General features: G+C 42.3%; 1 protein-coding gene across 3 annotated transcripts in view; it reads right to left on the bottom strand.

Moving 5' to 3' along the window:
- Window positions 1–15,166, bottom strand: part of RNF150 (ring finger protein 150) — a 285,841-nt gene that overhangs the window by 71,808 nt on the left and 198,867 nt on the right. For all 3 annotated transcript variants that reach the window (XM_027066582.2, XM_053216930.1, XM_027066562.2), the window contains exons 5-6: window positions 14,368–14,464; window positions 7,117–7,327 (exon numbers count right to left, since the gene is read on the bottom strand). In XM_027066582.2, coding sequence (XP_026922383.1) covers window positions 7,117–7,327; window positions 14,368–14,464 — 308 coding nt within the window. The remainder of the gene's footprint in view (window positions 1–7,116; window positions 7,328–14,367; window positions 14,465–15,166) is intronic.

Raw genomic sequence — 15,166 nt, 5'->3', positions numbered from 1 at the left:
TTTTTTTTTGAGAGAGAGAGAGAGAAGGAGAAAGTGTCTAGGTTCTTTCAAAAGAGACCATAGTTTGGTACTCTTTGAGCTAAGAATGTGGTTCTCCAGTGAAGATCATTAGGAGGTTTGGGAACTAATTCATTTGTACTGTCATGGGACTCTTCCTGCCTGCTTCTACTGAAGAGGTGTGGACAGCAAAGATGGGAGAAAGCCCTCTCCCACCTCTACCCACCCCTTTGCTCCCCACCTACCACTGGATGTACAATGGATATGAAGGGGAACCTGTTCTATGATTCTTTTTATTAATTAATTTTTAAATTTATATCCAAGTTAGTTAGCATATAGTGCAAAAATGATTTCAAGAGTAGATTCCTTAATGCCCCTTACCCATTTATCCCATCCTCCTTCCCACAATCCCTCTAGCAACCCTCTGTTCACTATATTTAAGAGTCTCTTTTGTCTCCCTCTGTTTTTATATTATTTTTGCTTCCCTTCCCTTATGTTCATCTGTTTTGTATCTTAAATCCCTCATATGAGTGAAATCATATGATATTTGTCTTTCTCTAATTTTGCTTAGTATAATACCTTCCAATTCCATCCATGTAGTTGCAAATGGCAAGATTTCATTCTTTTTGATTGCCGAGTAATACTCCATTGTATATATACACCACGTCTTCTTTATCCATTCATCCGTTGATGGACATTTGGGCTCTTTCCATACTTTGGCTATTGTCGATAGCATTGCTATAAACATTGGGGTGCATGTGCCCCTTTGAAAGAGCACACCTGTATCCCTTGGATAAATACCTAGTAGCGCAATTGCTGGATCATAGGGTAGTTCTATTTTTAATTTTTTGAGGAACCTCCATACTGTTTTCCGGAGTGGTTGCATCATTTGCATTCCCACCAGCAGTGCAAAAGAGATCCTCTTTCTCTTCATCCTCGCCAACATCTGTTGTTGTCTGAGTTGCTAATGTTAGCCATTGTGACAGGTGTAAGGTGGTATCTCATTGTGGTTTTGATTTGTATTTCCCTGATGATGAGTGATGTTGAGTGTTTTTTAATGTGTCAGTTGGCCATCTGGATGTCTTCTTTGGAGAAGTATCTATTCGTGTCTTTTGCACATTTCTTCACTGGATTATTTATTTTTTGGGTGTTGAGTTTGGTAAGTTCTTTATAGATTTTGGATACTAACCCTTTATCTGATATGTCATTTGCAAATATCTTCTCCCATTCCGTTGGTTGCCTTTTAGTTTTGCTGATTGTCTCCTCTGTGCAGAAGCTTGATGAGGTCCCAATAGTTCATTTTTGCTTTTGTTTCCCTTGCCTCTGGAGACGTGTTGAGTAAGAAGTTGTTGAGGCCAAAATCAAAGAGGGTTTTGCCTGCTTTCTCCTCTAGGATTTTGATGGCTTCCTGTCTTACATTTAGGTCTTTCATCCATTTTGAGTTTATTTTTGTGTATGGTGTAAGAAAGTGGTCCAGGTTCATTTTTCTGCATGTCGCTGTCCAGTTTTTCCAGCACCATTTGCTGAAGAGACTGCCTTTATTCCATTGGATATTCTTTCCTGCTTTGTCAAAGATTAGTTGGCCATACGTTTGTGGGTCCACTTCTGGGTTCTCTATTCTGTTCCATCGATCTGGGTTCTCTATGTCTGTTTTTGTGCCGGTACCATACTGTCTTGATGATGACAGCTTTGTAATACAGCTTGAAGTCTGGGATTGTGATGCCTCCAGCTTTGGTTTTCTTTTTCAAGATTGCTTTGGTTATTAGGGGTCTTTTCTGGTTCCATACAAATTTCAGGATTGTTTGTTCTAGCTCTGTGAAGAATGCTGGTGTTATTTTGATAGGGATTGCTGAACCTGTTCTATGATTCTTGACCCCATCACCCACTTTGAGATAATAAAGAGGAGAGAGAAGGAGAGGAAGGTAGAGAACCTGTAAAGAGACTGTCTGAGGAGAGAGTATTGTCATGTTTAATGCCACTCCTCTTGCAAAAGGGCTGGGGAAGGGCTACCTACCACAACCAAGCCCAGTGAGGGGTTACTGTAAGGGAACCACGCAGGGGATTCTGAAATATGTTCTTGTAGGTGGGACTCAAAGAGAACTGGCTTAAGCCTATGAAAACCTAAAGAAGACTATGGACTCGGGTCTCTTTCCTGCTTGGAGTGTAGATAGAGGAGGCGGATGGCTTGCATGAGGTCAGAGGTCAGACACAGCTGCTGGTCTGGAGAGGACTGCCAGGGCAGGTGATGTGTGAGTGTCCTAGAGATGACCCCGTGGGAGAAAGAGCAGGACTGGGGACCTAACCAAAAAGGCCTGGGGGGTAAGGGCACTTCCACAGACTGAGGCTGCAAACAGACTGCTGGACGCATAGGGGCTGCGGGAAGCCTTGAGAGTAAGCAAGAGGTCCTCCTGCCCTGAGTCATGGCAATTACCAGGAAAAGGGCCCTGCACAAAAATTTGTCTGTATCTGGGACCTGAAGGGACTTTTAGAAGTGTCAGTGACCTAAAAGTGAGCAGAAAATTCCTAGGCCTGCTGGGGTTTTCATCCAAGGTAGGAGAATATTATATGAAATGGCAGTGAAGCAAAAATAAAGATGCATTTTTAACACATCACAAATCATGTTTGCTGAATACATTAGATACACTCTGTTTACCCCAAGGATCTGAGTTGATAGAAAGTTAGCAAAGGAAGTTTCCCAGAGGAATCCCGTACCGCAGTTCATTTCAACTAGCTGGGTACATAATAACTCATGCTTCCTTCTGTAAAGTCGGAAGACCAGGTCTCCTGGCCAAACATATTCTGGCATGTGCTCACAAGGTACAGGAGCAGCTTTGGGATGTCTTGATTTTGTCCATTTTCATGTCTCTTTCTAGGCCCCAGCTCCCTCACCCCTCCCACCCTCCACTCTTCACCCCAGGGGCTGAATGCTGACTTTTTCTAGTTGGAGGTAAGAGGAGTGGCAAAGTGGGTAATGACCTAGAGTCCTAGAGGGCTTGCGTCGTGTTGTGATTTGGGAAGGGAAATGGACAGCTTCTCTAAAAATTAAGGGAAGGTTTCAGACCCTCCTAAGAAGATGTCAAGTGGTCCTGAATGTTTCTGCAGAGGAGTAACAGAATCTTCTCCTTTTGTGTCTTTCTCTCGCTCCTCTCTGGGGTCTGCAAACACACGTTGGTGTTTGTTTAGCTTTGTTTTCCTTTGATCCTGAGGAACTTTTTTTCCTTGCTGAAGCAAATCCCCAAACTTGCAGCCTGGGGAGTCAGAAGGCAATGTCTGTTTTGGGTGCAGACAAAGACTGGTGAGTGACATCAGAGCATTCAGAAAGTGACCCCTTGCACTAAGGTGCAGGAGAAACGCTGTGATTTGGGACTGCCATTTGAGGTTCTAAAAGGCAGAATGTCAGAAACATTCAAGATAATGCACATGGGAACATCTTCCTCCCAAATGCCAGACTTGCAGAGAGTCTGGGTTTCCTTTGCTGTGTAAATGCTTCTCTTTTTTGCCTTTCCTGAGAACTGGAGATGATCCTTTAATGCCAGATTTTTCCCTCTTCACTCTAAAGGCAATCTGTTCTATGCTTTCCCCGCCTTGAGTGCTGACATGACTTTGACGTGCCTTTGATGAACCACACACCATTTGCCAGAAAGGAAGAAAAGAGGTAGGGATGAAGATCACGTAAGAACACACACATTTTTGGCCTTTCAGAGATTCAGCAAGATGGAGAAAAGGAATAAATAAATGAGAAGGGTGCGAGTGACTGTGTTTATTTTCTCCCTTTGTTCACACTCTGACCATAGCATAGCTAAGCATGGGGGTCTGGGACTAGAGACTCCTTTGAATTCCACCTCCACCTTCCACTAGTTAGGACCCTGGGTCGGTTACTTTTATCTCTCTGTGCCTCCACTTCTGCATCAGTAAAATGACAATAAAAATAATATTTACCTCGTAGGGTTGTTGTATATATAAAGGGCTAAAAAGGGCGCCTGGTGCACAGGTGGTGTGACGTATTTGTTACCTACTGTTATTTCCTCATCTTCTAGTAATTTTCTGGGTCTGTAGAGATCTGAGGTGGGAAAGGATGATGTGAAGAAAAGTTAGGTCCAACCTCCACTGGATTATTTATTTGTGATTTGCAACTACACTTAATTCTCCATCCATGTTATTTTTAGGCAGCATTAGGGTTGGTTATAACAGGGTTCATGAGAACTTGAATCTTTTCACCCATTTATTCAGACATTTGTGTTTGTTCATCTATGGATTATTTATTTGAGTTAGGGCACTAGGAAATTTCCAGACTTGTATACAGCACAGGGTTTGCTCCTTAAGGAATCTACAGCTGGTTAATGATATAAAACAATTAATACTTAATCAGAATGACTCTGGAATATGCTGTTAAATCCCAATAAAGAAAACTAGTCAGAAATAAATGGCCCAGCAAAACTATTTTGAGAATAAACTCAGTGTTTGTACTGTGAGACTGAGATCTCTAGCCGTATTCACCTATACCATTAAGTCTTCCGACCACAAATGTGGCCTCAGGCCTCGTTTCCCCTCATATTTACCAGTGTCTTGCTTTGAAATGACCTGGCATTTTTCCTTCTGTTGGGAACAGGAGGCGCTCCCTGCTTCTACACTTCTACTAAATGCCTGGTATGACCTAAACACTCTGAGCCTATTTTAGGCAAAAACAGTTTAGGGATTATTAATTATGTGGGTACAGACCATGATTCTGTATTTCATTTTTGGATGTATTTTAGCCCACAAACCATGCCTTCTCATTTGTCATCTGGGCTTTATGGAGATGTATGAAGTATGTATCCACTTTTAAAAACAAGGAATCTCACAGATGACACTTTTTTTCTTGAAAATGAAATAATATTTTATGGAAAGGAAAATGATCCATTTTTGATTTGGTGGTTCTTTTTTAAAAAATGTTTGTTTGTTTGTTTGTTTAGAGAGAGAGAGAGCGAGAGCAGGGAGGGAGCAGAGAGAGAGGGAAGGAGAGAATCCCAAGCAAGCTCCACCCTCAATGTGGAGCCCGATGCAGGGTTCAATCACATGACCATGAGATCATGACCTGAGCCGAAATCAAGAGTCAGATGCTTAGCCAACTGAGCCACCCAGGCACCCCTTGATTTGGTTCTTCTTATGGGCTCGAGAAAAGCTCAAGTCTTCAATGTTTTTGACTGCTAGCAAAATTTTATCTGGCCTTCCAATATAGTTCACCTAGACAATGAACAGTGAAATGTCCGATGGTAATCCAAGATGTAAATGGAAAAATAATGGGCCAATCTTGTACTCTGAAAAGGGAACTTACTGTTTGACCCACATCAGTCACTTACTCTTCTGGGCCACAATTAAAAATGAGACGTTTATCACGGTAAAGCTTAAATTATTTTTAAGGTTCTTCTATCCCTAAATGACTAGTATTCTAGATCTGTGCTCTTCAGTCTAGTAACCATTAGCCACATGTGGCTCCTAAGCACTTGAAATGTGGCTGGTTCAAACCGAGATGCACCGTAAATGTAAAACACACACCGGACTTTGAGGAGTTAATACAAAAGAAAGACTGCAAAATATTGAGTACATTGGGTTCAATAAAATACATGACTAAATGAACTTAACCTATTTTTCTACCGTGACTATAGAACGCTTGAAATTACATGTGACTTACATTGTATTAATATGGGACAGCACTTCCCTAGACCTTCAAAACAAAGGGATTGGAAATTTGTCTTGAAGGACTTGTAGTGTTTAATGATCATTGTTTCAATATTAAGGTCATTATGCCTCTAAGGTCAGGTTTTCAAACTTAAAATTCTTATCCACACCAAAGTAATACACTGTGCATGGACAGATATTTGCCACCAAGTTCCTCTTGAAATTACTTCCTGCTGAGGTCCTCTGGGAGTTCCACAGTTACAATGCTCAACATTCAACCCTTATGGTACTGTCTCAACTGTATCATAAAAGGCTATCAGGAAATACACCAAAATGTTAAGAGTGATTATTTCTAGGTGGGGTACTGAGCGATTTTTTCATTCTTTTTTATTATTTTCATGTTTCAATCTTTCAACAAGGTCTAAATTAATTTCTTCATCAGAAAATGCATCTCTTTACATTTCAGCATGAATGATTTTATAAATTCTACAAATATCACAAATATGTAAAAAAAAAAAAGAGACCAACTTAAAAGGAAATATCCCAAAAGGCTTTAATCTACTTTTCTCCATTTCCAATTTTCCTACAGCAAATAGGTTACTTCTACCAAGAGAGATAATACACCTTATTTTAAAATCTCAATATCCACCCACCCTTTAAACCGTGAACCGACATTAATTTGTAGCATGCTGATTTTCTTAGAACTCCTGAAGCTTTTATCTCTGCTGTGTAAGACTGAAGAGCAGATGCTTTAGGTTTTAGCTTAGATCTTGATGCTAACACAGCTTTTTAATAATTTTATGACTACCATCAAATAGAACAGTAGTTAGAGTATATGCAGAAGACAGGGAAGGAATCCCAAAGATAGTTTAATATGCCACTGTGTTTGGGGGATTAGGTTGTACTTTAAAAGCAGCCATCTAAAAGAAATGGCATTTACATCTGACACCTGCAAAACAGGAGAGGGCAGTCTCCTGCATGCAACTCATATGGCCACTCAGGAGGGCGCTCTCTCTCTCTCTCTCTCTCTCTCTCTCACTCACACACACACACACACACACACACACACACACACACACACACACGCGCGCAGAGTGAGCAGGGTTGTGCCCTATGCTGTCTTGCTAAGCATCTCCTGTAGCTGCTTTTTTCATCACTCTCAGAGACCAGAGCCACCTCCCTGCCCACTTCAGGTACCACGGGGCTAGGACAGGCAATGCTTTCACGTGTGCAGAGGTGTCCGTGTTCGGGCAAGGCCAGAGGCCCAGCCAGGTCTGCTGTCAGCCATGTTGGCTTTGGAAAGCACTGGGCTTCTAAAGGCCTATCAGGTATGACTGTTCAGCCTGGCAATATTATACTCATTTTTTTTTTTTTTCCTTCTTGAGGAAAAGTGTCTTTTTGTAATTCCCACGTGGCAACAGCTCTGTGGACTACAGCACTTTGGAACGGAACAGGACTTACTGTTAGTAGTGAAGATGACTTCTCCTTCCTGCGGGGTAGGATCGGTATCCGGGACCACCTGCAAGGCTCCCACCGTCCGGACAGCAGGGTCCAAAGTGACTGAACTTTCATTTACAGTCGTGTCGCTTGCGCCCGTGATCTGGTTGGTGGGTGGGCCTCCCAGAGATCCCTCGAAGTCAGTGGGCAAGTCATCCATGCAGTCAGCATTGGGCTGATAATGAGGAGAAAAGGATCTCTCCTTAGTGTTTGTCATCCAGTTAGAGATGAAATGTTTACAGCCTAAATATTTTGTTTCAGTGGAAAACCGAGTTCTTTACTGTTTTCCTCCTGAATCACTTAAAAAAAGTATATTCTACTATAGTTTCTGCAATTAACATGAAAACATCTTCCAAAATTTCCTTTCCAAAGTTTCTGTTTAGATCTAGATATAGCGTTTCAATTCCAGGAGAAACAATATTCATATATTAATATAATACTTGGGGGGGCCATAATATTTATTTATGATGATTACCTTTCCTTGTATATACTGTTTACTCCTCATATAGAAAGTAGCTGACTGCTGATAATTACCCCCAAAGACCCACACATTTTCATAAATGCACTGATGACAGGAGAGTAGGGAGGGGGCACAGAATCTGACTCATGGTGAATTGTTTATTAGAGATACACACAAAAGCACAGGGTACTTTTGTTATGATGGTGGTTAAACATAAGCCAAAACCAGCTGTAAAAAATGCCCTATTTACTTAATGTGCAAATCGATCATACGTTGGTCAAATCTTAATTAAAATTTTAGAATCATAAAACTAGGGTGAAATCATTTAATTTGATTATCCAATCATTGCAAGACTTCTGTCCCTCCAGGCCCCTCATCCCCAGATGTCTGACAGCCCCCACTTGAACAACACAGAAATGGGGAGCTCTCTACTTTGCAAGACAACCTGTGTTGGCCAGCCTTTGTTAGCCTATGCTATCTTTGGGCAAAATCTTTCTCTTTGTAGGTTTTTCTCTTTGGTCTTAGTTCTGCTGTTTGAAATGATATTGAATATATTTATATCTCCTTCAAAAACAGCTTTTAAAATGATTTTCAGTTGTTATGCCTCTACCCAAACTCACAAAAATTATTTTATTTAAAAAAAAAATTTTTTTTTTCAACGTTTATTTATTTTTGGGACAGAGAGAGACAGAGCATGAACGGGGGAGGGGCAGAGAGAGAGGGAGACACAGAATCGGAAACAGGCTCCAGGCTCTGAGCCATCAGCCCAGAGCCTGACGCGGGGCTCGAACTCACAGACCGCGAGATCGCGACCTGGCTGAAGTCGGACGCTTAACCGACTGTGCCACCCAGGCGCCCCATAAAAATTATTTTAAAAAGATGGTGTTGCAGAGATCTGGTCTTAAGAAATACTAAGAATTTTTGCTTACATATCTCAATGGATACAGATCAGGATGGGAGGGATTAGGTGAGGAAAATTCTGGATTGGCATTGACTGAATTAACATCATAATGACTACACTGTGTTCAAAGATCAAAGGGAAAATCCATAATTCCTGGACTCACTGGGAGCACAAAGCAAGCAATCCAAAGCAGGGGACTCTTGTCCTGATTTCCTCCTCTTAAGCCAGTCTCTCAAGCTCCACACCTGTGTTTCCAATAGCCAGTTGGAAATTTCCAATCTCACAAAAATCTCAAATTCAGCTCATTCCCTCTTTCTCTGTATTCTCTCTTTATTTCACCTCTCCGTCTGTTAGAACTGGAACTCAAGGTATAAAAGTCAGTGCACTGAATGACCAACCCACCATATTTTTGAAATTTAGAGACAGCGACATAAGCTATATTAGGAATTTTCTCTCCCCATTACCTTTTCTTCCATTACAGTTTCTTCCCTGGTATATTCCATTCTCTACTTTCTCAACACAGCAGTCTTTAAAACAAAACAAAACACAGGTCTGATTCTTCTTCTTCTTTTTTTAAGTAGGCTTCATAACCAGCACTGAGCCCGACACGGGGCTTGAACTCTGAGGTATAGACCTGAGCTGAGGTCAAGATTCAAACGCATAACCAACTGAGCCACCTCAGGGGTGCCCTGATCCCTCTTTTCTCTTAGAGAATAAATTATAAGCTCCTGAATAGGGCAAAACAGGCTCTCTACAGCCTCATGGCAGCCAGCTCTTCTGGCCTCACCTTAGCCTTTGGAAACACAGAATACCATATATTCCCTATCTCAGTGCTATAGCTTATGCTGTTCCTCTGATCAGTCCCAATCACCCGCATTGCCTTCCCCATCCCAAGGTCTCAACCTGACTGTGGTGAACTCGTAAGCATCCTTCAATTCCCAGGCCAACCATCACCTTTTCTAAGTACTGTTGCCTCCCAGGTAGCATGTTGGATACTGTAATACTTTGTAGGTATTTCTCCCTGTGTTGTGGTTTATTTGTAACTGTGCTTGTCTCTGTCTTACTCTACTAGTTCACAAGCTTTCTCCCTCCAGCTTCATTCAAATATAACTGATATGTAACATTCCATCAGTTTAGGTGTATGACAGAATTATTTGATATACATATAGACTGCAAAATTATTAACACCTAAGTTTAGCCAACATCCATTACCTCACAGAGTTGCAAGGTTTTTTTCGTGTGTGATGAGAACTTTTAAGATCTACTCTCTTGGTAACTTTCAAATAGACAAAACAGGATTGTTAACTACAGTCACCATGCTGTATGTTACATCCCCAGGATTGCTTTATAATTTTACCACCTTTACCCATATAACCCCCACCCCCTAACCCCCAACCTCTGGCAACTACCAGTCTGTTCTTTGTTTCTAGTTTAGTTTTTTAGATTCCACATAAAAGTGAGACACGAACTTTTTAAAGTGAAACAACTACATTACGTTGATCTTAATTTCCAAGCTCTCATATAGTGTCTAACAATTACAAGGTGCTCAGTAAATGTCGATTTGAACATTTTAAGTGTCTCAGTTTACTACCATGAAAAGCTGGGAATGTTACTATCTGTCCTAGATCAGTTAAGGGAGGATTTGAGAAAATGCTTTAAAACTGTCAAGTTCCGTGTGAAGGTACGGTATATTATTCAAGAATACCAGAATATGCCACCCCAAAATGTGCTGTTGGCATAAGGATTATTTTGCACTGAAGACAGTTGAGAAGAAGCAGGTAAAGAAATGTTCTCTGCCCTCCTCCCATCTGCCCAAAAGTAGGACATTTTGTAAAGGTGGCCCCCCTCCCTGTACCAGGAAGAGAAGAACATTCTGATCACCAGAGACTGGGAGTTGACACCAAAATGGATCTGTAATAATACACCTTACTAATATGCCCTTCTCTGCCATTAGTTTCCCTCATATATGTACTTTCCCAGAATTTGCTGCCCGAGAAACTCAAGGTCCTTTGGTCACTTCTGTTAAAATTTGTTCTTTTGTGAAGATGCTCTGTATGTCCAAGTTCTGCCCACCCCTTTGAGTTACTCATCCCTAAGTGCTCCCATGTGCTTGTGCAGTGCACATGTTAATAAATGTCTGGTTGTTTTTCTCTTGTCTATCTTTTACCGGTCTCATTTATAGGGCCCCTGCTAGAGAACCTAGACGGGTAGAAGGGAAAGTATCTTTTTTCTCTCCCCTACACTATATAAAAACGCTTATAAGCAAAACCAATTGTATGGGGGGGGGGGCGGTGTCAGGGACGAAAGGATTTCACAATGAGCATACTGTGCTGGTTGGTCTTTCCTCCATGGGCATCTGAATGCAATCACATATGCGGTAACCACTGACATAGTTTTCAAAATGTTGACTTCGCTTGTTGATTTTGTTTCTTCATTTTTGTCTTTTCTTTTTTTAAAAAAGTTATTAATTTTGAAGCAGAGTGTTCCCTTTTATTTTGTACACTAGGAGGAACGGTATTATATTTTTAACAGAAGCAGGAAAGAGAAAGAGCTAATTAGCTCAGTGGGGCTGTTAATGGTGGCGGGCATGAATAATTTGGCTTAGGTATAATATTTCATAGACCAAACATTACAGAAACTCACAGTTTATATCTACTCTAAGTGGTTCATCCAAGAGAAGAATGTTTTTGTAAAGGGACCCAATTTATATACCTCGAAGAGAAATTACAGTCATAATGTTTAGCAGAAGATCTCAAATACCATCTGCAAGTGAACACTGCATAGGTATTCAAATTCAGTTTAGCATGGGAGAAACCACTCAAATAAACCAACCTCTAGAAGTCAGGAACATGGGAATACCCCAGCTACATGGAATTTTCTCTTCGGTAACTATCATGCTATTTATAACAGGACAATAGCGATAGAAGGTGTTCACTGCTGGGATATGAATGGCCTGGGTGATATGGTACCTCAGAGGAGTACTCACTGAGATCTGCATTCTGTCGTTCTACAAAGACTCGCCTAGAACTGACTGGAGAGAAACGAGGGTGCAGATCTGTTGTGTAGATAAAGGGATGAAAACACTTCTGACAATGAAGGCCTCCCTCCTTTTCAGTTCTGTATCTTATTTCTCTTGGCAAAATATTGTAAAAAAAAAAAAAAAAGATACCCACTATAATGGGAATTTCATGATCCACAAGCTGTGCTTTCATTCTTTAGCTCATTTTAGGGAAATCCACTTTACAAAGTGAAAATGTCCCCAGCTCTCAGCTTTCGGCTTATGTGTGGTGTGCCTTATAGCAGAGGCAGCCACAAGGATACTCAATTAAAAACAAAAACCAGAAACAAGCCAAAAAAAAAAAAAACCCTTACTGCCTGTATCTGGACCATTTAGTTGACCAAGATTACAACCAAGTAATGAGTGGTGAGTGGACACAGTCCAAAGGAGACCAGACTGAATTTCATAAATATGATTCTGTAACTGACAGCCTTCTGGCTCTGAGGGGCAACAATGCCACAGACGTTTACTGAACACCCATTATACGAAAGGGATACAGAGATAAGAACCACTAGGGACTAATTGTTAGAGACTGACAACCTCTTTTCAATTTTCCTTGATTAAGAATAGAGTATAAGGAATTTAGAAAAAAAAATTATACAACAATATCTTTAAGCTGCATAAAGAGGGCTTCAGTTAGCTGAAGTGTTTACTAAGTGAGAAGGCTGTGAACTTGCCCAGTGACATGGAAAGTTGTATGAATGCAATAAAACATCATCTTTTTGGTATGGTTTAGGCATGGTGCTACCCAGTGGTGAAGCATGGAGTGAAACAACATCCCCAATTCCTCCCAGATCCAGACTTCAGTATCATCCTCTAGGACACGACCAGAGAAACCTTGGGGAGGCATGAGGGTAGCCATATGCCTTGGTGGTTCCTGAGAAGTGGCCCACATGCCTTCTTCTTTCTGGAGGACGTTCTGTTCTCTGGGGCAAGCACAGATGCGTGTCATGTTCCTGTGCAGCTAGCCTTTATGAATCCTTGGCAAAATCCAAAAGATGCTACCAATGTTTATTTTTCTGGAAGTCAAGTGTGGTGAGTAAAATCCTACCCGTACTTGGTGAGCATGAAACCATGTACAAAATGCCCAACTGCTAAAAGTTAAAATGTTTTTAATTTTGGAAATAAGCCCAAAGGCCACCCAACAGTTCTATTTTGAAAACAGTATTTGTATCGTCAACTCATTCTCAAGTAGCTTCTGAAGAAGTCGTACCTCCTCTGGAGAAGTCTGAAGTCAAATGCTATTTAGTTCGAAACGTAACCACCAGGGGTGGTTTGGTTTCACTGTCCTGACCAAGAAGCACTGGGATCAACATTTAGGAGCTTTGAAAATATCCTGAGCATTAGAAACTGGGTCAAATAATGTGACTGTCTACCTTGAATTGTGAGTATTCTAAAGGTTCTGGAGACTAAAGATAACATACACATATGCAAGCACACACATACATACATTTCCCATCTCCCTTGCATGAGTGCAAACCCTGCGTTCGATTTTCTAGGCTCCTAGTATCTGGTAGAGATGATGGGCTCTTACTCATATTTCATGCTCACTGTAATTGATTTTTACCTTGAATGCATTGTGCATTTACAACTCTGGCCTGAAAATGTAATGCATTGCCTTTCAGAATCTAGCTCGCAGCTATAGTCACACAAGCCGATTTGCGTTTGGTGTGTCAACCATGATACACAGCATACAGCTTGCGTTGAGGCAGCTGGTACAGGGTAGAAAATTCTCCAGCCAATGCATGACCTCATAATGCTTCAGGTGTGCCCTCTCCAACAGAGCCCCTCTGGTAGTCCTGGCATAATTAGCATTTTGGCATTAAAGGAAGCCTTTGATATTTGATCTGATCCTTTCTTCTTCAGTGACATCTTGGGACCATTAACATTCTCTTTACTCTCTGCCATCAGTAGTGAGAAGTGACAACAGAGAGGCTGCAGCCGAGTGGAGGGGCCGGCGGGCGGGGGTGGGGGGGGGGGAGGTTGATCTCTGTACCCTGTTTGTCTAGCTTCTTTTAGACAGCGCCTATGTTTTTCTCACATCTCTGTGCAGCCCTTGGATTTGGTGGCCTGGCTTGCTTCCTGCCCTCACCACAGCAGCTGGTGCCTCACCAACCACCAGCTCGTGGGGCTCACTTTAATATAATCCTGGGAAAGTCCTTCCCTGGAGCATCAAACCGGCCAGCTGGTGGGATTCTCTTTGCACTGGGGGATAGGCTCAATTTTATGAACATACGACAGAGGGCACCAGCTGGATGGTAGTGTCAGAATGAAGCAGCTCTGGCTCTGGTTTCCTGTTCTCTGCAGAGATCTGAGTTGAGCAGAGGCTCTGGGCCGGGTTCCCAGTGGCTATCCTTTCCTCCCATTGTCCGGAAGAGCTCCTTTGCAGTGAAAGCTAGCCATGGTGCAACCCAGTGGTTGTAGGGCAACATCGGAAAGTGAGGCACGCAGACCTCCTTGCTGACAGTACGTGAGTGATGACACACAGGAGGCAGTCAGTGTGCAACCGGGCCGTCCAGCCTCTGCTGTGTCCTGCCTGTACTCGCACCCTGCAGCCTAGATGAGAAGCTTAGGAGCTGACACGGACGTGGTGAGAGGGCCGCGATGTTCTCAGAGTGAGAAAAAGTGAGAAGAGAAATGTTTCAGACATGGGTGTTCTCTTGGGGCCTCAGCAGATGACGGCTCTGCCAGGACGATGAGAGGGTCATAGAAAATCCAGGTGTGATGTTTTCTCCCTGCTTGGGGGGTGATGCAGAAAGACACATATTACGATGCTGTAGGCTGTGCTGTGCTTACCGGGATCCCTAGGGCTTTAAGAATGTTCATCTTGCACATGGGGCAGGTGCGATGGTCTAGAAGCCAGGGGTCAACACAGGACTTGTGGAAAAGATGCCTGCAATGAGAACCATACATCTTAGAGTGGCGGTAACCGCACAGACTACCTAGTCCACCACAGCCCAGAGACTTGTCCAAGGTCACTCGACTGCTCAGAGGCACAGCCGAGACTTGAACCTCCATCTCTTAGCTCCTGGGCCAGTGAGCTTCCTGGTATACCCTGTGCTGATTTAGTCAAAATCTGTCTGGATCCCAGGACTGTCCTCTACGATTCACAACAGTCTTCCAAGTTTCAGAAAACGTAGAGGATGCAGACACAGAGAGATTTTTCTCTTTTTCAATAGGAAGAATGCTTAATGGAAAGAATGCAGGTGGGGAGGCCTGCACAGGCCTTTCAGGATAACTTGCGACTTGTAAATAAATCCAAACTTTCTTTTTCCACAGTCAGAAGACAACTGCAAAATAAAGGCTTGTTTCCATTAATATTTGGGCTCTCACACAAAAGGGCAAAAGAGCTCCTGGAAGCATTTAACAATACAGATGACATTTTATGTTGTTATGGCTGCTGGCTGTCAAATCAGAAGCCAGAGTGAAGGGTACCGTACCCTTTCCTGTTTGTACAGCTGATGTGCTCAATCAACTCCACTGCTGTTCTCATGTGGCACTCCCGTGAGCCTTCACTGCATGCCAGCAGGAGGGGGGCATTCAGTAGGCACAGGGGGGCCTCCTAACTGACCTTTCATTCAACTTGGCTCTCAAG

The sequence above is a fragment of the Acinonyx jubatus genome, chromosome B1 (assembly GCF_027475565.1).
Source record: "Acinonyx jubatus isolate Ajub_Pintada_27869175 chromosome B1, VMU_Ajub_asm_v1.0, whole genome shotgun sequence".
NCBI classification, from domain to species: domain Eukaryota; kingdom Metazoa; phylum Chordata; class Mammalia; order Carnivora; family Felidae; genus Acinonyx; species Acinonyx jubatus.
The sequence above is the reverse complement of the archived record's forward strand: the minus strand, read 5'-3'. Positions and strand labels throughout refer to the sequence as shown.